The 22,083-nt window shown below is 38.4% G+C and overlaps 1 protein-coding gene across 27 annotated transcripts in view; it reads left to right on the plus strand.

Annotated features, from left to right (window-relative positions):
* Positions 1 to 22,083, plus strand: part of LOC147369033 (uncharacterized) — a 1,040,253-nt gene that overhangs the window by 203,938 nt on the left and 814,232 nt on the right. For all 27 annotated transcript variants that reach the window (XR_015167180.1, XR_015167182.1, XR_015167173.1 and 24 more), the window contains 2 exons: positions 4,846 to 5,013; positions 7,946 to 8,031. Coding sequence is in view for 2 of the 27 variants with exons in the window: in XM_086410774.1 (XP_086266900.1) it covers positions 4,962 to 5,013; positions 7,946 to 8,031 (138 nt within the window). In the remaining 25 variants the exon portion in view is untranslated. The remainder of the gene's footprint in view (positions 1 to 4,845; positions 5,014 to 7,945; positions 8,032 to 22,083) is intronic.

The following is a 22,083-nucleotide window of genomic DNA, read 5'->3' on the forward strand; positions in this document are numbered from 1 at the left end:
CTTGAATAATAATAATATTACCAACAATTCATACTCAAACTTATATGAGCCATGGACTTAGTGCTCCACATGAATTATTTAGTAATTATTTCAGCTCTATAATGTAGGTTTAATCATTATTCCATTTAAGGGATTAGCAAATTGAAACTGACACAATGTCACAGTTACTAAGTGGTAGAGACTGAAAACCCTGAAACCCTGAAAACCCTGGCTCTCAGGTTTTAGAACCTTGCTCTTGAACACTCTTCCTTTCCCAGTGCCATACCATCTTATCCTAAATGTTAAACCCTACCACAAACCCAGAGAAGTTCTCTACTCCCTCTTATAAGTGAAAGTGGAGCTGAAGCGTGCAAGTGTGCCTGCATACTCTTGGCACATTCCCCAGCTTCATGTCCCAAATCCAGTCTCCAGGTCCTTCTTGCTGCATTGCTTCCTAAAGACATTTTGCCTTTGCTTTCTGTCTTTTACATTTGCCTCCAGGTGCCTCTGGCACAGCCTATTAACTCTTTTAAGAGTTCTTGTCTCCTAGAATTGTCAGGTCAATTTTCACTCTTATCATATTGCCACAAAGATGTGAATGCATACTTTCATGTATGAGTGAATGCATTTAGATTAAAGGAACTGAGTTCCCATAAATAATTCGACATTGAAAGTGGAGAGTGAAAAAGTTGGCTTAAAGTTCAACATTCAGAAAACAAAGATCATGGCATCCGGTCCCATCACTTCATGGGAAATAGATGGGGAAACAGTGGAAACAGTGTCAGACTTTATTTTGGGGGGCTCCAAAATCACTGCAGATGGTGACTGCAGCCATGAAATTAAAAGACGCTTACTCCTTGGAAGGAAAGTTATGTCCAAACTAGATAGCATATTCAAAAGCAGAGACATCACTTTGCCAACAGAGGTCCGTCTAGCAAGGCTATGGTTTTTCCTGTGGTCATATATGGATGTGAGAGTTGGACTGTGAAGAAGGCTGAGTGCCAAAGAATTGATGCTTTTGAACTGTGGTGTTGGAGAAGACTCTTGAGAGTCCCTTGGACTGCAAGGAGATCCAACCAGTTCATTCTGAAGGAGATCAGCCCTGGGATTTCTTTGGAAGGAATGATGCTAAAGCTGAAACTCCAGTACTTTGGCCACCTCATACGAAGAGTTGACTTATTGGAAAAGACTCTGATGTTGGGAGGGATTGGGGGCAGGAGGAGAAGCGGACGACAGAGGATGAGACGGCTGGATGGCATCACTGACTTGATGGACGTGAGTCTGAGTGAACTCCGGGAGCTGGTGATGGACAGGGAGGCCTGGAGTGCTGAGATTCATGGCATCGCAAAGAGTTGGACACGACTGAGCGACTGAACTGAACTGAACTGAGAAATGGAAGTATCAGGCAAATTATTTTAAGTGTTATTTATCATTACTTTACCACTGAATACCTGTCTCTTTAGAGCAGAGCCTGTATGATGCTGGCCTATGCCTCTCTCGGGTGTTTCACTTTATTCTACTTATCATTCTGCAGAATAGTCACTAGATTTTGCAGACAGAAAATAACCCTTTAGGCATTTTAAAAAATAACACGTTCACTTTTAATTTGAAGGCAGCTCACTTCCCTTGTTTATGCTGAAAGTCTCTTCTTTTAGAGAACTTTCTCTCTATTCCCTTTGGATAATTAAATAACTGGTCTTGTTCACTGCTTTTTTGGACCTTTTTTGGAGGCTTGCCCTGATTAGCAGCTGATATTGATGCAGATTTTAAGATAAATCCACTTGTTAAGGTAGATCTGCTTTCCAGTTTCCTTAGATAATGTATGTGAAGGATAATATATGTGGACTCCACTGGACAGATCAATTGTGAAATTAACTAAAAAACTAAAATGAGGGCTTCTCTTATTTGTCTTTGAAGAAAAAGCATTGACAATATTGTCTATAAAGGAAACCAGTGGCTGTCTCTTCTAAAGAAATGAGTTCCTTAATCTCTGAATACCAAGGCTAATTTTTTTTAGGATTGTCCATTCATTTCCCACTTAGTTTCTAAAAGTATGATGTTCTTGCGTTCTTGCAACACACAGAATCACAGTTTCATGCATGCCATCTCTGGCACACACATTTATGGACTCAGGAACACAGCTGTCCTGAAACTCTCTCTGGGCCAAAGTTGAGAATGATTTACTTGGAGTCAGTTTGCCAACCACAGGGACTACAAATCTGCTGATTCACTCAGTTCTTGAAGAAAAATCAATTGTGTCAAATCATCTTGCACTATGATAGGAAACATTGTGAGCAGAAGTCAATTCAATATTAATTTAGTACTTTGTATTTGACACCACTTGACACTGAACTAAAGCTGACTCTTTGGCCACGTAAAACAGCATGATGGGCTGCACTTCTATCATTTCACTGCTGCTGCTGCTGCTGCTAAGTCACTTCAGTCGTGTCCGACTCTGTGCGACCCCATAGACGGCAGCCCACCAGGCTCCCCTGTCCCTGGGATTCTCCAGGCAAGAACACTGGAGTGGGTTGCCATTTCCTTCTCCAATGCATGAAAGTGAAAGTGAAAGGGAAGTCGCTCAGTTGTGTCCGACCCTCAGCGACCCCATGGACTGCAGCCTTCCAGGATCCTCCATCCATGGGATTTTCCAGGCAAGAGTACTGGAGTGGGCTGCCATCGCCTTCTCTGATTTCACTGCTACCTACTACTGTTTATACCACCACTAGTACCTCCACTATAACAACTACTGCTGCTGCTTCTATGGCTACTGCATAAATTTTATAAGGCACCCAGTATGTGATAAGTACATTTTGGATCATTTCTACTTAATACAACAGCTCTTATCATGTAAGAACTATTAATATGTCTATTATAAATTTACAAGTCAAAGCACAAAGCAGTTAAGTAACTTGCTCAAAGTCACATAGCTAGTAGTGAAGAATGGGACAACGAGTTCTAATTCCAGACCTTTGCACTATCTGTACGCAGCATCTCATTAACAATATCAGATGGTAGACGCATCAAAAGGATATTTACTTTGTATATTTTAATGTATTAATAGTATAAGCCATATGAGTGATTTGTCAACATGAGTTGCGTATAGATCGTATTTTTTTGTTCTTTTTTATCTTCAAGATGACTTTACTTTTTTTAATAAAATTTTTTTTTTTATTTTACATTGGAGCATAGTTGATTAACAATGTTGTGTTAATTTCAGGTGTACAGTCAAGTGATTCAGTTATGCATATAAATGTATCCTAGTTTTCAGATTCTCTTTCTGGTTCAGTTCAGTTCAGTTCATTCCAGTCACTCAGTCATCTCTGACTCTTTGTGACCCCATGGGCTATAACACACCAGGCTTCCCTGTCCATCACCAACTCCTGGAGCTTACTCAAACTCATGTCCATCTAATTGGTGTTGCTATACAACCATCTCATCCTCTGTCGTCCCCTTCTCCTCTATAGAATATTGAGCAGAATTCCCTGTGTTATACCGTAGGTCCTTGTTGGGTATCTATCTTATACATAGTAGTGTGTACAGCGCAAACTGCCTGTCATGTTGTTTTATTTTTTCAATTAAATGTGTAAAATCATCCACTCTTGTCAGTGGGACTGTCTCATACCACTCACTCTCTCTAATTGTCCAAGAACCTAAGAAGTCTTCCCAGTCCCATTGCAGTGACTTATCTTTCAACTCTCCTGCTTGTGTTCCCCTCAGTGCCACACGCTGTTGCTTTTCATGTCTAGTTCTGCATCAGATACAGAGCTCAGCTCATATGTTAGGTTGGCCAAAAGTTCATTTGAATTTTTTCATTAAGATATTGTAGGAGAATCTAAACAAACCTTCTGGCCAATTGTAATTGTATCTTCCCAGTTCATCCATTCAGCAACTGTTTTTAGTGACCACTTACTATGTGCTGGGCCCTGGGCTGTGCTACCAGCTGGACTACAAAAATGTCAAGAGAGACAAACTCCTTTCTTTACGGACATTACCCTAGTGAGAAAGTAAAGAAGTAAGCCAACACCTCTGTAAAATATCTACTGATCGTTATTAGTGCCGCAGAAAAGAAGCAGGAAGTGGGGTGTCGATCTATTAAAGGGCATTGGGAAGAATGTCTGTAAGGAGGGCCCATTTGAACTGAGACCTGCAGTTACAAAAATGTTCTGAAATTAGATTATGGTGATGGTTGTACAACTCTGAATATGCTAAAGAAACATGAATTGTATGATTTGGCCTGATGAATATTATGGTGTGTAAATTGTATATCAGTATAACTGTTATTAAAAAACCAGATATGGAAATCCAGCAGAGATATGACCAAAAGTAGACTGTCCTGTACTTTCATGTACCTTTTGAGGAATCTATTGTATGAATCGGGTAAATTCTCAGTGTTTCCCCAGTGTTTTGAGATTTGGCCTCCTTGAGTGGGTTATCTGTTTTCTCCCTGTGGTACAGCTTTCGTATTTCTACTGCTGTTTTCTCCCTGTTGTTCCCTATCCCTGTGAGCTTATGCCCTTAAAAAATTCCCTGTACTATGGTTTTGATGAGGTTCAGGGCAAAGCAAAATTAGTGGTGTGTATTCAATCTGTAACCTTATCTAAAAACTCCCACTGTATTTTCAATGTGATTACTACTTGTATGTATGAATGCTTTTGCTCTGTTGCCAACTACTTAATTTTCTTATCACTTCTAGTAGTTTTTCAATTTTCTTGGATATTCCAAGTATAGGATTATATCAAGTGCATATCATAATTATGCCTAAATTTTGCCAATATTTGTGTATTATATCTTATAGCTTGTAGTTTTAGAAAATATGAAATAGTAGTGATGATACTGGATGTTTTTTATTTCTTCTCCCTAAAGGTTTATGGGAATTCCTTTAAGATTTCAGCAGAAAGCATGGTGGCTTGGTTTGAAATACATCTGTACAAAAACAAAACAAGCAGCAACAATAACGATAGCAAACTGAGATCTGGATAATGGAAGAAGCCAGCCACACAAAGAGGCAAGGGAAGAACATTTCATTTAGCGGTAAGTCAAGAAAAACAAAGGAGACCAGTGTGGTAAAACTTGGTGACCCTGGGAAAGAGTGGATGGGCTGGAGTTGTAGGCGTGTCCCACCATGTAGTGATCTCTAGAGCACAGGGGCAAGGTAAACATACAGAGGACAGTCCCTTGCCGTTTCTGCTTAACAGCATGGCTTTTGTGATGTATTGAAATCTTCACTGGTCACCTCTGCTGCTAGCCATCAGGTCTGCCACCTCCATTGCCCATTGCTCCCCACTCCGGTGGACTGGATTAGACCGTTCTGGAGGGTAGTGGTGGGGCTTGAGAAACGGAATGCTGCTGTTGTCACTGAGGCTGGCCTGTGGCTCTCATTTTATTGCTGGCTTGTGCAGTCTGCCCTGTGGTCTTCTGCTACAGGGTCACTGTGTCCTTCACTGAGTGGCTTCTCTTCCTTCCCACCCTCCCTACTGCCAGTCTGCTGGTGAGCTCACAGCCAGGATCTTCATCTATCCTCTTCATCCTCCTTGGAGTGTGTGGGGATATGCCTCTCTCTGCTTAACTATGTCATCCTGCAATTTCTACTTTGTTGTTGCCATTCTGTTTTGTTGTGAGCCTTTCTTAAGGCACAATATTTTTAATAAACTTTTCTTTGGAAAGTAAGATAGGGGCCCTCTGCTTGGGCAAGAATTTTCTGATCGTTTTTGACATTACCATTCTGAATTTTTCAACCTAGAATGTGGGAGTAGATATGGGAAGCCAAACAAGCACTTTGATCTTTACCTGTTTTCTCTTTCTCTTCTCTCCCCAATCCTAGAAAGACATTTTACTCACCTGTGAAGGTATTGCCCATTTTTTCTGCTCTCTGCTCCCTGCACTGTGGCTTTCAGTGAAACTTTGTGCTCAGACTTCCTTGCTTTTGATGCATGGAGTGAAACTTTGGGGATGTACTTTCCTTTCTCAACAAAGGCTGGCTATTTTATCAACAATAGTCTAAGTGGAAATACAAAGCTGAGTAATGATTTCTAAGTTCTAGGCTGGGTTCAGCTGTTTCTATGGAGGACTCATGTCCTTGAGTCAGTGGGTATCAGGAGTTGTGCAAACTGTTCAGTTCAGTCATTCAGTCATGTTCCTCTTTGCAACCCATGGACTGCAGCATGCTAGGCCTCCCTGTCCATCACCAACTCTCAGAGTTTGCTCAAGCTCATGTCCATCGAGTCAGTGATGCTATCCAACCATCTTATCCTCTGTCATCCCCTTCTCCTCCTGCCCTCAATCTTTCCCAGCATCAAGGTCTTTTCTGATGAGTCAGTTCTTCTCATCAGGTGGCCAAAGTATTGGAGTTGCAGCTTCCGCATCAGTCTTTCCAATGAATATTCAGGGATGATTTCCTTTAGGATGGACTGGTTGGATCTCCTTTCAGTCCAAGGGACTCTCAAGAGTCTTCTCTAGCACCACAGTTCAAAAGCATCAATTCTTCAGCGCTCAGCTTTCTTTATAGTCCAACTCTCACATCCATATATGACTACTGGAAAAATCACAGCTTTGACTAGATGAACCTTTGTCAGCAAAGTAATGTCTCTGCTTTTTAATATGCTTTCTTGCCTGGAGAATCCCAGGGACGGGGAGCCTGGTGGGCTGCCGTCTATGGGGTCAAACAGAGTTGGACACGACTGAAGCGACTTAGCAGCAGCAGCAGTCACTGTCTGCAGTGATTTTGGAGCCCAAGAAAATAAAGTCTGTCACTGTTTCCATTGTTTCCACATCTGTTTGCCATGAAGTGTTGGGACCAGAGTTTTAAGTCAGCTTTTTCACTCTCCTCTTTCACTTTCATCAAGAGGCTCTTTAGTTCCCCTTCACTTTCTGCCATAAGGGTTGTGTCTTCTGCATATCTGAGGTTATTGATATTTCTCCCAGCAATCTTGATTCCAGCTTGTGCTCCATCCAGCCCAGCATTTCACATGATGTATTCTGCATGTAAGTTAAATAGTGACAATATACAGTCTTAACATACTCTTTTCCCAATTGGCAAACTGACTTACATGTAAAAACACATTTATCATAAGAAGACATTACCTGTTTAATGTCTTAACAGGATTATTCTTTCCTAATACATGGTGTGGAGAAGGTTTTGAGGCTGAGTTAGGTTAACTGGTCAGCATGATGAGTGATTGGTATAACAGGAGCACAGTGGGTTCTTGGTGCTGGTCTAACATAACCACAGTCCAGTAAAACCACAGGTATTAACATGTATTAGGTATCTGCCCTTTCCAAGCTAGCTCTTGTGACACAGGAGAAAATTGAGACCAGCCTTACTCCATGTCACACTTCAAGAATAGATATTAAGTACTTTTATTCAATCATGGTAATTCTATTTTAGTTGTGACGTCTTTTCAATAATCTAACTTAAGCTGTCTGTGCATTTCCCCAGATGACTTTCACTAATAAAGGGTATTAGTGTGACCTAGCTTCAGTTCAGTTCAGTTCAGTTGCTCAGTCGTGTCCGACTCTTTGCAATCCCATGGACTGCAGCACGCCAGGCCTCCCTGTCCATCACCAACTCCCAGAGTTTACTCAAACTCAGGTTCATTGAGTCGGTGATTCCATCCAAACTCCTCATCCTCTGTTGTCCCTTTCTCCTCCTGCCCTCAATCCTTCCCAGCATCAGGGTCTTTTCCAATGAGTCAGTTCTTCACATCAGGTGGCCAAAGTATTGGAGTTTCAGCTTTAGCATCAGTCCTTCCAATGAATTTTCAGGACTGTTTTCCTTTAGGATAGACTGGTTGCATCTCCTTGCAAGTCTAAGGGATTCTCAAGTCTTCTCCAACACCACAGTTCAAAAGCATCAATTCTTCGGTGCTCAGCTTTCTTTATTGTCCAACTCTCACATCCATACATGACTACTGGAAAAACTCTACCTTAGTGGTACTGAAATATTGTTCTTTCATTTCATGCCTAGGAAAGAGTGTCCCCCACCTCTCTCCTTTTGGGTGTGCCAGAGAAGCCTGCAATCCCACTGCTTCTAACAGCCTTCTTGTGACTAAGGTAAGATAGTCTTTGGGGAGAAGCAGATCATAGATATGGCAGAAAAGGGAGAGAAAATGGGTCTTGGTAAACCAGACAGTTCTGAAGTCTCCTTTACTTCTCAACTTACTGTCATGTGAGAGAATATAGGTCCCAATTGCTTCAGCCAATTTGAGACAGGATTTTTTTTTTTAATTTTGTTTTTCCACCCACATCGTTTATCTGGCATAAATGTGTTTGAGAAAGTAGTAGGTTGGTGCCAGATAATTAACATCCCAACTAGAGATGCTAAAGCAATGAATTAAAAAGCCAAAAGTAATAGAGGATAATCTGGGCAGGAGGAGAAAGTGGGAGTGGATGGAAAAAGCCCCTTGTATCTCTAGCACTTTAACAACAGTTGATCTCTAAGTTGTGCTTCAAGTTGTGATGGGGAAAGGGTAGACATGTTACTCTTTGGGTTAGGGGAAATAAGGAATGAAAGTAACTAACATTTACTGAGAATTTACGTTGTTGGCGCTGATTTTCACTTTGGATACACTACCACATTTTTTGCTTCTCAGCAAAGAGATGGATGCCTAGAGATAGAAACTGTGACTCTGAGCTGCTAAGTAATGTTCCCATAATTACACAGCTAGTGTGATCTGATCCCAGTTCAAGCTCATCTACCATCCACAGTGCTTTGTAAAACCTTCACCATCTACAGCATGATTTAATAATTTAGGAAGGCAGGGAAGTACAGAATGCATTTTTAAAAGGGTCCCATCAAATACTAATGTAGGAGGAAGTGTATCTCCCAGCTCTAAGGAACATTTGCTAATTCCAAATAGATTCAGAATAACTCGTTTCTTAAAGGTTTTACAGCATTTGCACTAATTGTTTCAGTGTTTTAAGAGCAGAATACCTTGAACCTTTGAATATTTACTTATCACAAGACTGACAAACAAATCAGTCATCTGATAGATATCAGCTTGAAAGTCCATAAACCCTCATGCTCGGAGATCAGGGAAGTCCACTTCTCTTATGCTGCCCAATACTACAAAGCTGGGGAAGATAGATGGAGCCCCAGTGCTTGATGGACTCCTCCAAATTTTGCTGGAATTTTTGAAAAGATAATGAAGCAGGAGAATTTAAAGGAGATTAATTGTATAATATCCTTTCCCAAAGCTGTCCGTTCCTTCTGATCTTTGCTCTTAAAAATGAGTGAGAAAAGATTGACTCTATAAGGTTCTGGGAAAGAAGGGTTAGGATGGTTTGGTTTGCATTTTCTATTTTTTTTTTCTTCCCAGAATCATTTTTTTTTTCCTCCTAAGAAGCTTTTTCTTTTATTAAGATGACATCTAATGAACTTAATTCTTTTTTCTCTCTTAGTTTAGCCCAAGAGGCCAGACCCACATTTTGGGGGAGAATCATACATTATGATTTGGAGGAATTCTGACATCTTATCCCTAAGGAACATGTTGAGTTCCCTAAAATGTGATTACACAAAGCTTATCTTTTAAATTTATATCTTAAATACGCAAGCTTCTTCCCTCAAGTAGCTTATCTTGAAGATCTGGATAGTTCTGGCACAAGACTTTATGTGAATCTTTTTTTCTTAATCATTTGTCCTGCCTCAATTATTCAGGAAGAAATCTTTTAGGTTAATATCATTATCAGGGACATTTGAAATATGAAATTCTGTTTTTAAATTATTTTTTTTTCTGGTTTTGTGTTTCAGAAGGTAATTATTAGGCAAGTCATATGAAGTTTCCATTTGTGTGGGTCAAATATGGTCAAATACTTGGGCTTTCATATGGTTCACCCTAATTCTAATCTCTCAGCATCCCAAGTGTTCACAAATTTTGTATGAAGTTCTCTTATAAATAGTTCTTTTTTTTCTCATAAATTTTCTGACTGGAGAAAGAACTTGAAAATGAATTTCTTTTTTTAAATTTCTGGGGACAATCATTCACATTGAATGTTTCCTTGCAAATGAATCAGCTGTTGTGATTTTTATCCTTCTATTTTGAAGCACATTTTAACATGTTTTTTTTTTCTTCCCAAGAATTCATGGTGCAATTTCATGATGAACTCTCATTTTAAAAGTAAAATATCTATTTTTGATGTTATTTGTAGGGAACATTAGTAGAATAAACTTTAAGTGCATTACAAAATAGCCCTAATTAATACAGAGGAAGTATCTTCTTCCCTGTTTGTGCAGTACCTCTTATTTTATTTAAAAGCATGTTCATAAATTCACTAAAAGTAAATCACGTGGCTTATTAAGAGGGAAAAGTATATTATTTAAAATAAAATAACTAGAAACTAGATTTTAATTTTGATGTAAGTATGTTTACTTTATATGTCACTTACTGAGAATAGGTGCTTAAAAATCTTTAGCCCTCGGAGGGGGGGGAAGATTTCATTGCCTACTAATTTTTATTTGGCACCCCATTCCAGTACACTTGCCTGGAAAATCCCATGGACAGAGGAGCCTGGTAGGCTGCAGTCCATGGGGTTGCTAAGAGTCAGGCACGACTGAGCGACTTCACTTTCACTTTTCACTTTCATACATTGGAGAAGGAAATGGCAACCCACTCTAGTGTTCTTGCCTGGAGAATCCCAGGGACAGCAGAGCCTGGTGGGCTGCCGTCTACAGGATCGCACAGAGTCGGACACGACTGAAGCGACTTAGCAGCAGCAGCAAATGTAAAACATTTGAAATCTATGCGTTTTACTTTCAGTTTTGATTCTTTTTACATACTCAGGGTTTAAAATGTTACATTTCCAAAGATAAAAATAGTGTTCACAATCAATCTGATATTGTTTTGATGGGAATGGGTAGAGTGTTTCCTAGGTGATAAAAGTGAGGCAATAACAAGACATACCTGCTCCCAGAGGTTATGGAACCTTCCTAAACCTCCCCCCTCCACCCCTGCAGGGCTGCACTCTCCTCCATGTATTGATCTGTTAGAAGTCTGTGTTTCCACCCTCACTTCCCTCAGGTCTTAAGGACCCAATGGTTGTGATGTGTCTTTGTGAAGTTTTTCATCTTCCTCTCTGCTGTATTTTTTCCTTTCTCTTACTCACTTCATGTGAAGCTGCAAGTTTTGCTGAACTGGATGTGCTCACTGACTGATGCTGCATAGAGAATTTGGCCAACTTTTTCTGGTCTTTTCTTTTTTATTTGGTTTCTTATCTGAGGGTTTCCTGTTTTCTTCTACTTAGGAAAGGGGCAACTGGCCCTTCTACCCTGAGCTCTCACAGAATCCATTTCTCAGGGACCAATCAGCATCTTGGTTCTAAAGAAGACTATTCTTTCTTTCTCTTCTCCTAGACCTACTAGGATCTTGGTGTGTTTGTAGTTTGGTAAAGGAAGGCTCTAGACTGACTTCTCTTCCTGCTTTTTTCCCCCAAATCTATTTATTTTTCTTCCTCAAGTTTGAATTTCCCAAGGTCTTGGCTTTTGAAATTTAGAAGCAAAGAATAATCTAGCTGACTGAAAAGGGGGGTGGGGGTAAGCAAAGGCCAAGACATAACAGAAAATGAAGATTGAGACAAGTATTAGTTATTTAGAAAACACCTCTCCACGTATCATTATTTCCCTTCATTAACCAGTTGCATGATATGAACACTGTAGTATATTTTTGAAAATATTTGAATTTATATATATTGAATTCATTTTGCCATTTCTAGGGAAGGTTTAGAGAAACCTTTATTGGCTTCACACTTCCTGCAGAATGAACTCCAAACCTCTCAGAATAGCATTCATATTTATCTGAAATTGAATCCCAGTTATAACACTTGTTTCAGCTTTTCCTACATCCTACCTACCTGATAGTACACCAAGTCATTTCTTGAAAATGTCACTCATATTGCTACCTTTATATCTTTGCTCCTGCTAATCTCCTTATCTAAAATCATTTTGCTGCCTTTTGAAAACCTATTCATATTTATTATGTAAAGACCAGATTAAATGCTATCTTATCCAAGAAGATTTCTTGGCTTTCTTCAGACAAAAACTACTGTTTTTTTGTGGGACCACCTTTAACCACTGGCTTTTTTCCCCTTCTTTTTAAGTGTCCAAACATTAAAAAAAAAAAACCTATCTTGGTTAAAATTGTTTGTGTTAAACATCTCAATAGAAGGAAACAACTGTGTCTTATTCTGAAACTGAACAAGGATTTCTGACTTTTTTCTGTTTATTTTATATTGCTTCCCTTTTTAGCTGCTCTAACAAAGGCCAACTAGCAATACTCTTTCTGTTTTGTAACTCAGCCACCCTTAATTCAATTTCCATCTAATGGTCTCAGATCAGGGTGACCAAAAAATCCTGAAACAGGAGCAAATAAGAATGTCTTGGGAAACCAGTGATATAATATATACAGTCACCCTATATGAATTGACTGTTCTTTGTAAAGGAATGAAAAGTAGGGAGAGGTTGAAAGGAAGAAGATGACAGCTTCTCAGAGTTGTACTTGTCACTTTCCATCCTGAAAGGCAGAACGCACTTACAAGGGCATGCTTAACTGTGATGGCCGCTGAGAATGTGTAACTGGGTATCATGTGTGTGCTTAGTTGCTCAGTTGTGTTTGGCTGTTTGTGACCCTTTGGACTGTAACCCGCCAGGCTCCTTTGTCCATGTGATTTTTCAGGCAAGAATACTGGAATAGGTTGCTATTTCCTTCTCCAAGGGATCTTCCTGACCTGGGATTGAACCCATGTTTCCTGAATCTCCTGCATCGCAGGCAATTTCTTTACTCACTGAGCCATAGGGAAGCCCTAACTCTGTATCATATTCCCAGTTAAAATCAAGGGTTATTAATAGGGGAAGGAGGGAAGGCTGGGTATTGAGGGACAGCTAGTAGTCTCTGCTACACATACTGAATTTGAACACACCCTTTTAAGTTAGATAATAAATAATTGAAATTTCTACAAATTTGTATGGAGGAGTGATTTCCTTTGGGAGACTGGGAAAATATGTTGTTATTCACACTTCCATTTAATAAGTAGACCATCTCTTTTTCAAGACAAGGTATATAATAAAATTTCTGAGAAAAATGTGTTGAGAAAGCAGCCTAGGAAATAAAATATATATCTCTCGTATTTTCAGATAGGTTTTGTTATGGAGTTAACTGAAAGATGATATTCAGAAGGTTATACCGGTAAATATAGTTGAGAAGAGATTGATGAATAAAACTTAAAATTGAATGAGGGTTTTTACATCAAGGTTTTAGGACTTTTTCTTTGAGCTCTATGCTGGTGGGTTTGAGGTTTCATACTGGCATTACATTCAGTAGGACTGTGTCTTCAAATCCCTTCACTAATTGGCCACACCACCCAGTAGGTGAAGCCAGGTTAGAGGAATTTAGCCATAGGTACCCATTGTGTGCCCGTAGCAGGAAGGGGTAGGCCAGCATGTCTCCAAGGGGTTTCCCTGAAGATTTCAGAGTAGGTGAAAGCCTTCCTTGTAGATACATCTTTTTAATTAATGGTGACCTCAATATGTCATGTCACATTTTTTTAAAGGAATCTGAAATACAACAGCTACTCCTTAAATTTGAATGTATACTTTCTCCTCTCTCTGCAATCCCCAATTTTGCTATCAGTCATGGTTGCTAATATCCCTGCTGTCTTGAGCCTAGCTGCCAGCTCTGTCAGTTACTGAAATATTGTTTATGCAGGAGCAATTTATTTTTTAGAGAGATGAAAAGCAGATTGCAAAAGCAGACTATTGCCAACTTGTTAGAATGTGTTCTAATTCAGAACACTTCAATATAATTTTTGAATTATTATTTATTATTTTATGTTAATTGGTAAAATACTTCTCCAATAACTCATAAAAAATTCTATGCTTGAAATAATTGCCAATGGTTTTTTTTTTGTGTGTTGTAAGACAATTACATATTCTTGAAACTACTGGACATACGATGGATGGATTATGACTGCTTCAGTGTGATGTGTTTTTGTTATGTAATGTATATACTGTGTGTAATTATGTGTAGAGGCATATTTTAATGTATTTTCATCTTAATTGTAATAGTTTGTAATTTTTTTCTAAAGTACTTTTAATGTATTTTTGCTTTATAAAAATTTTATGAGAATGCAGGTAAGGCAGAATGATTTTTATTTTATACAGTGATCTCCCTTATGTCTTAGAAAAGACAAACAATAACAAACTTTTCTATTTAGAACATGCTGAGATTTGTGGGAAGAAACATCCTTCAGACTGAACTTGGGCCATTCATTTATTTTTCTTCCTTTTTTTCATTACATAAATATGATGTTTTGTTGCTTATCTTTCTCCCTTTCATCTCTCCTCCCTTTAAATTTTTTCTCTTTATACTTTCTGATTTTTTACCCCCATCTTCTCTCTATTTTAACTTCATGTAGAACTTGTGGAAATTCTAAATTACTTCAATTTTTGGCACTGATTGTCCCTGAAAGTTTTTGCTTTCTAACTACTATTCTATGCTTAGGATACTGAAGTGTTTGAGTTTTATCTCATGTGGCATAACTGAAAATAATTGGTGATGTTCTAGCCCTTTGTCTTTCTGTATTGCTCTTTTCTCTCTACTTTATAGTTTATAAACAGAATAACAACAAAGATCATTATAAACTTCCTTAAGAGAGAAGGAAAAAAACAGCCAGGACCTTCTATTTCATAAGAGCAGTTATTATTTCTCCATCCAGGCACAGTGATCATTGTTCAATTTGACCTCTATTAACTTGTTGAATAATTCTATTAAATAATTATATATATATATACTTATTTCTTGACTGAAAATGCAATGCTATTTGAGAATAAATTTCCATTTTTCATTGAGATTATTTCAAATGGGAAAATGTTTGTATGTATGTGTGTTAGTCTCTCAGTCATGTCTGACTCTTTGCGACCCCATGGAATGAACCAGGCTCCTCTATTCATGGAATTCTCTAGGCAAGAGTACTGGAGTGGGTAGCCATTCCCTTCTCCAGGGGATCGTCCCTACTCAGGGATCAAACCTGGGTCTCCTGCATTGCAGGAGATTTTTCAGCATCTGAGCCACCAGGGAAGCCCACTTAGTGTATAGTGTTACCATATCGTGCATTTACTTGCCTCCTGACTCACCATTAATCTGACTGTGTGTGACACACACACACACACACACACACGCACGCACATAAAGGTTATTTGTCAGCCAAAAATGTCTTTGAATACAGTGAAACTGGTTTGTCCACCACCAGATACATTGGGATCTCTCTTTTCTTCCTAGTCTCTGATAACCATCTGGCAGGTAGGGGCTAGCTTTCCCCTTACTATTACTCTCTGATATTGAGGCAGGTTGCCAACATTTTCTGAATTCCCCCTTTCAGTCAAAAGAGTGCAAAAGGAAAATATAGAGATTATTTCCATATGGATATAAATTAGTTCATGCTGTATAGAAGGCAGTGGAAGCTACAGAAAACATTTAGTCTTTTTGTAATAAGCAAAAGTCGCTCAGTTTTGTCCGACTCTTTGAGACCCCATGGACTTTGAATTCTCCAGGCCAGAATACTGGAGTAGGTAGCCTTCCCCTTCTCCAGGGTATCTTCTCAACCCAGGGATCGAACTCAGGTCTCTCTCATTGTGGGTGGATTTTTTTTACCAGCTGAGCCACCAGGGAAGCCCCTTTTTGTAATAAAGCAATTAAAGAATGAATTATTAATAAACTAGAGATTCATAAAATATTATATTGGCTAAGATACTCATGTCTTATCAGAAATCTATTCATTTTTGAATGCAATATGTGAAGGTTATATTGTTTGCACATTATCTTTAATGTTAATTCATCCCTTTATTTAATTTTATTCATTTATCACACAGTTATTACTTGCTTACTATGTGCCAAGAACTGTGCTGGGTACTGTCAGTGACTGAAATATGATCCTTGATCTCAGAGAGCTCATAGATATAGAAGGGAAAACCTTTTTCATCTCCCACCAGAGGACTGTAATATAATTCAAATAGATCTGATATTATTATAATTCAAATAGATCTTATTTTGAGAAATGTCGTATACTTTTTTCCCTACATAAGATCTAGTTTTGATGTATTTCTTGAAGAGGTAAAATGGAAACCTCAAATTCCCACTTTGAAAATAAAATTAAGAATAGCTAGCTACCAATAGACGATATAGTGGTTTCACTTTCATTGCCTGATGGCCAAGCTGTGTTCTATGGATCAGTGAAAATAACACCCTGAAATAGAGGGACTTCTACAGAAAAGAAGGATATTTAAACTCCTTTCTTACTTGATTATTTGTTACTAGCTTCATATTTCACATAGTACCAGAGAATATTACTGTGGTGACTTCAGTAAGTCTGAGGCAGCAATACAAATAATTAATAATTTATTCATAGACATCATGATAAAATACTGGGAAAACACAATGTGAGTATGGTAGTAATAGAAAAGAAAATGGCATGGTATGAAAACAGTGACAAATGAATGAAGCATGATATATGCCTTTGTTTTTCCAATTTTGATTATTAAATGGGTGAATATCTTTAAAGTTGTTAATTACATTTAGTTTTAAGGAAACATATTTTTGAAATTTTATGTTCTTGGCCAAAAATGTTTAGGTTTTTGTTCATCAGATTCCAGAGAAGGGATGCTTTGTGGCTAGTCCTGCTTATTATACAAAGTTTCCAAACAGTGGATGAATTAGGATTTAGGAAGAAACCTTAAAAATTCTGCCCCTCACCCCCATCCTCTGAGTGATGTTTGCATTTTTCCATTTGGTCTATAAAGAGAAAAAAAAGTGTATGAATTTATTCTGACCACTGCATGAGTGATCCTAATCAATTTTTGGGAATCTTAGATCCAGCTTAATTCTCTGGCCATTTGGCAAGATTTTGAGGTCTGTTTTGATTCTTTATTTCTTATAAGGTATTAACCCCTTTATTAACTTCAGGAAGGATCAAGGGAAGAGTATGGTGGGAACAAGAGAGGATCTGGGGTGAGAAGAGGTTTGAACTGGGGTTATGGACATGATCTGGGGGCTTCAAGGGTTTTCTCAGTGCCAGTTTAATAAACACTCAAGAAGGACATTGTGCTGCTTTGGCATAAAGAGCAAGCGATGTCTTCCTGTGAATGCTTTGCTTTGTAAAAGGCCCTGATGGTCAATTAAAGGTATCTGGGTTACTGAAGAGACTGTTTGATTTGAAGCCAGCCTAGGCGTGGGGGTCGCTGGCAGTTGCCATCTTTTCTATATAGGCTGGGAAGAAACTTGGTTCCCAGGGTTCTGGAGTCTGAGTTGGTTTAAGGGAGTAAAACATTTCCTGAATGGATTCAAATGGTCCCTGTCAAAGAAATTGGGCCCTGTGGATCTGTTAATAGAAAATGGCATAGTTGCATAGTGATTTCAGTAGATGGATATATAAAGGGAAAAGCGAAGAATCTCAAGCACTTCTAAGAACAAGATGGTTATCCAGTCCCTTTGTTTCTGCAGTTGTGCCAGCTGAACATCAGGCTTCTTATTATTTCTGATGCTAAGAAGCCTCGAGAGAGGCTGTGTGGAACAATTTGTCCTGTGAATAGTTTCTCTTCTTTAAAAGAGAAAATTCCATCAAAAACTGTATAGAAGGATATATATCAAACTATTATTACTCATTACCTTGAGAGTGGGTGGCAGTGGGAATAGAAAGCATAGTGGTGGTGATGGTGACAGGGAGAGCTTAAGCTTCTCTATGCATTTTGTATCATTTGAGTACCAAAACAATAATTACAAATAAAGTAAATATTATAACAGATTTTTCTTCTAAGAACATTAGTTGTTGAGGTTGTATAATCCCAATAATAAACATAACACTTTAACCCCCCAAAAAAGTATGGACATAAAATCACAATTAAAAAAAGCAAACTAATGCTAACAGTCATCTCGCTCAATGAGCGGAACAGAGCCATCTCCAGTGTTCTTACCTTCCACTGAGTTCTCAATGCTTTATAATCTTTTCTTTTCAGTTTTTACTGTATTTTTGAGCAAAGAGAAAAGGAAAGATATACTTATTTCCATTTCAAGAGGGGGAAATTTTCAGGATGGAAAGTTGCCTACTGAGAATACTGGAATAAATTATAGCACATACATATACTGCTTTAAAAGAGATGGATGTATTTTGTCTTGAGAAGTCTGGAGTGTGTTGTTAAGTGAAAAAAATAACAAAATAAAGCCAAAAGAATTGAAAAGATCACACAAAGTGCACACAAGCACACATGGAAACACTATTGTGATGAAAGGGATTATATCTGTGAGACTGTATTATAAATTATTTTTACTCTGTGATTTAATTTTTTATTGTAAAATTTAACCATAAAAGTATAATACACACTTGTATACATATATACAGGTTTCCCTGGTGGCTCAGTGGTAAGGAATCCACCTGACAATGCAGGAGATGCAAGTTTGATCCCTGGGTCGGGAAGATCCCCTGGAGAAGGGAATGTCACCCAACTCCAGTGTTCTTGCCTAGAGAATTCCATGGACAGAGGAGCCTGGTGGGCTACAGTCCATGGGGTTGCAAAGAAGTCAGGTGGGACTCAGCAACTGAACAACAACAACATATATATATATGTATATATACCATTGGATAAAATTAAAAATGCATGAATTTACAAAAAGATTGTTTACCCATCCGAGCTACAGATATGTCCCTCTTCAAAGGCATCCAGTCTCATCCTGTCTCCTATTTTCCAGGTAACCACTGTCTATCTTTGCCTGACTCATTTCCTTCTTTTAAGAGATGATTTACTTTCTGTGTATTTTTATCTAAATGATATATTGCTTGGTCTGGAAAAGCTGAGTAGCCCACACAAATTTATTGCCTTTAGATGAAGGCTCCAGGAGAAGAAATCAACAGTTCCTGATTCACTGACTTCAGGCAGCTTTATGGTTTCCAAGAGTCCTTTCTCAGAAAAGTCAGTATATAGCTTCTGATTGAGTCCTGGGGAAAATAGGACTCACACACATAAAAGGGTATCTGCTGCTAAGTCGCTTCAGTCGTGTCCAACTCTGTGTGACCCCATAGACGGCAGCCCACCAGGCTCCCCTGTCCCTAGGATTCTCCAGGCAAGAACACTGGAGTGGGTTGCCATTTCCTTCTCCACTGCATGAAAGTGAAAAGTGAAAGTGAAGGTGCTCAGTCATGCTCAACTCTTAGCAACCCCATGGACTGCAGCCTATCAGGCTCCTCCATCCATGGGATTTTCCAGGCAAGAGTACTGGAGTGGGGTGCCATTGCTTTCTCCAAAAAGGGTATCTAGCAGGCCTAATATTGAATAGCCAATAGGTAGTCAGAGGGAATAGACTGCTGTTTTCTTCTTTTAAGGTTACTGTAGCCTATTTCACAAGTCTCAGGTTTATCCAAAGACAGAACATTTCTCTCAGAAAAATGAGTGAACTTGCCTGCTTTGAGGTGCAGCACATTTGGAGGAAAGCAGGAGCTTCTCCAGTGCATAATCAAGACAAATAGGGGATAGAGGTCATCAGTGCCAGCCTTATGGGTGTTATGTCATCAGGCAAATTGAACTAGAACCCTTGGACATCTATCTGTCTCTGGAGTGGTGCTCCTCTAGCCTGGACTGGTTGGCATGTGACTCTGTGCATGACTGACACCCTGGGATCTCTCTTCCCTATCTTGAGTATTCCTTTTGCGTCTCTCTGCCTCTCTACTGGGTTAGGTCTCCTGTTTCCTGAAACAAATGTCTGTCTGTTTTTTTGTTCATGCTTTCTTGTTTTGTTAGCACACATCCCCTAGTGGATTTTTTAGAAAGGGTGGGAGGAATATACATTTTTAAAAGACAAGTATGAATGCCTTTATGTTTTTATCTTATCTCCATAATGATTGATAATTTGGCTGGGTATAGAATTCTATTTTGGAAATCAATATCCTTCTGAATTTTGATTTTATTTCTTCATTGTCTTATTTTCAGGGTTGCTATGGAGAGTCTAGATCAGAGTCATTTGATTCCTTACACTGTCTATATGGTGCAGTCTTCCCCATTCTACTTCACTCTGCAGAAACATGTGTAATTTTCTCTTTGCCATCAATGTTCTTAAAAGCCAAGTTACAGCTTGATACAAGTGTTTTTTGATCCAATGTTCTGGACACTCAGTGGCCCAGTTCAATCTGGCAATTCAGGTTGAGTCATTTTTTTGGTAATTTCTTTCCCTTTCCAAGTGTTTTTTTGTTCTCTCTTTTTGGAAAACCTATTATTTGGCTGTATCAGAGGAACAATTATTCCTGATTCTCTTAACTTTTCATAGCTATTTTCTATCTTTGGATCTTTTGCTCTACTTTCTGGAAGTCTCTTCTTCTTAACGGATTAATGCTTCTACTGGGTTTTTCTTTTCTGCTCTCATGTCTTTTATCTTTCATGAACTCTTTTTTATTCCCTAGAAACACTTTTTTTTTTTTAAAGCATCCAGTTTGCATTATAGTATCTTCTTTCATCTCTTTGAGAATACTAATGAAAATGGTTATTTAAGATTTCCCTTTCTTGTCATAGTCTCTCTTTCCTCAAAGTTGAGTTTATGTACTCTAACTTCTAGGTTAGAGGATTTTCTGATCAACTGGAACTATCTCTAATAATGAAAATACTCCCCTATGTGTGAGGCTTGTTGATATTATTGTTTATGTTGGGTGGCTTGGGTGAGTTCTTTGTGGGGGAGATTTTGAATGATGTTGTCTTTCAGTATTTATTCTTGTGCTGGACTGATTCTCTAGGAGAGAATTTTGCATTCTCTTACCCAAAATACAAACATATCTTTACTGGAATTCTAGAAGTAAAGTTGCAGTTTTTGCTTTCAGAATTGGTGATGAATATACATTCAGTTAAATTGCAGATGCTTTCAACTGTGCATAGCATCTTCTAGCCAGAGTGCCTCAAATGTTAAATTTTAAAATTTCTGCTAAGATCAGGGAATGGAAATTGCCCAACAATGTAGATTAGAGGATCTAATTATTGGTTTGGAGTTTCCCCACAGTTTTAAAAATTACAGAACCCTTTCCCTAATTTTTCCCCAGTTCTAGATGTATCAAATGCTTCTAGATCCTGAGCTTGTAAGAATTCTGTGGCATAAATAAGGTTATTTCAAAATTTTCTCTATTATTAGGGAATTTAGCTTTCTTCCGTCTACTGAATCAGTTATTGCATGGCCATCTCCCTTGTAGCATCCAGTATTTTATTGTTTTCTTCTCTTCTTCACTCTCTCCTTATGTATGGGTTTATGTCTCTAAGAACCTTTTTACTCTGGTTCAGTGGGGATGTAAGAAAAAACTAATTTCAATGAAGAAATTTGGCTGTCTTAAACTATTAATAGAATGGCCTTAAAAGTTCTGTAATATATGTGTTTAAGAATTAACATACTAAAGACATGTTCACTTTGACTCCTAAAATGACAAAATAAGTGTTATGATAATAAGTAAGGAAAAATGAGGTATTTTTGTCTGTCTTGAGAGTTGTACCAGCTTGTCAACAATGTTTTCTGAAAACAGTGAAATTGATAACTGTAAGACTGATGATTTCCATCAGTTTCTGTCTTGAGGCTGTTTGAATATTCCACAATGTATTTGTCTGTTTTACTGATTAGGGCCATTTGGGTGGTTTCCAGCTTAAAGTTATTATGAAAGTGTTGCTGTAACATTCTAGTACATGTGTTTGGTGAAGAAATGTATTCATTTCTGTTGGATGTATACTTAGTAGAATTGCTTGGTAATGAAGATATCCATGTTTTCAGGTTTAGTAGGTATTGCCAAAGATTTTTCTGAAATGCTTATACTGCTTGATGGATCAGAGGATTTGTGCAGAGGATGTTTAGATGGTTAGGAAATATTTCAGACCAACATTGTAAGTGAGGGAATTCCTTTCTTGACGACTCTTTCTCTATATAAATTAATTACTTTAAGTGATGCATGCATGCTAAGTCACTTCAATTGTGTCCAACTCTCTGCAACCCTTTGGACTGTAGCCCACCAGGCTCCTCTGTCCATGGGATTTTTCAAGCAAGAATAATGGAGTGGGTTGCCATCACCTCCTCCAGGAGATCTTCCTGACCCAGGGATTGAACCCATGTC

Source organism: Bos grunniens, chromosome 7 (assembly GCF_055505025.1).
Source record: "Bos grunniens cultivar Pamir isolate PY7600 chromosome 7, Bosgru_T2T1.0, whole genome shotgun sequence".
Classification (NCBI taxonomy): domain Eukaryota; kingdom Metazoa; phylum Chordata; class Mammalia; order Artiodactyla; family Bovidae; genus Bos; species Bos grunniens.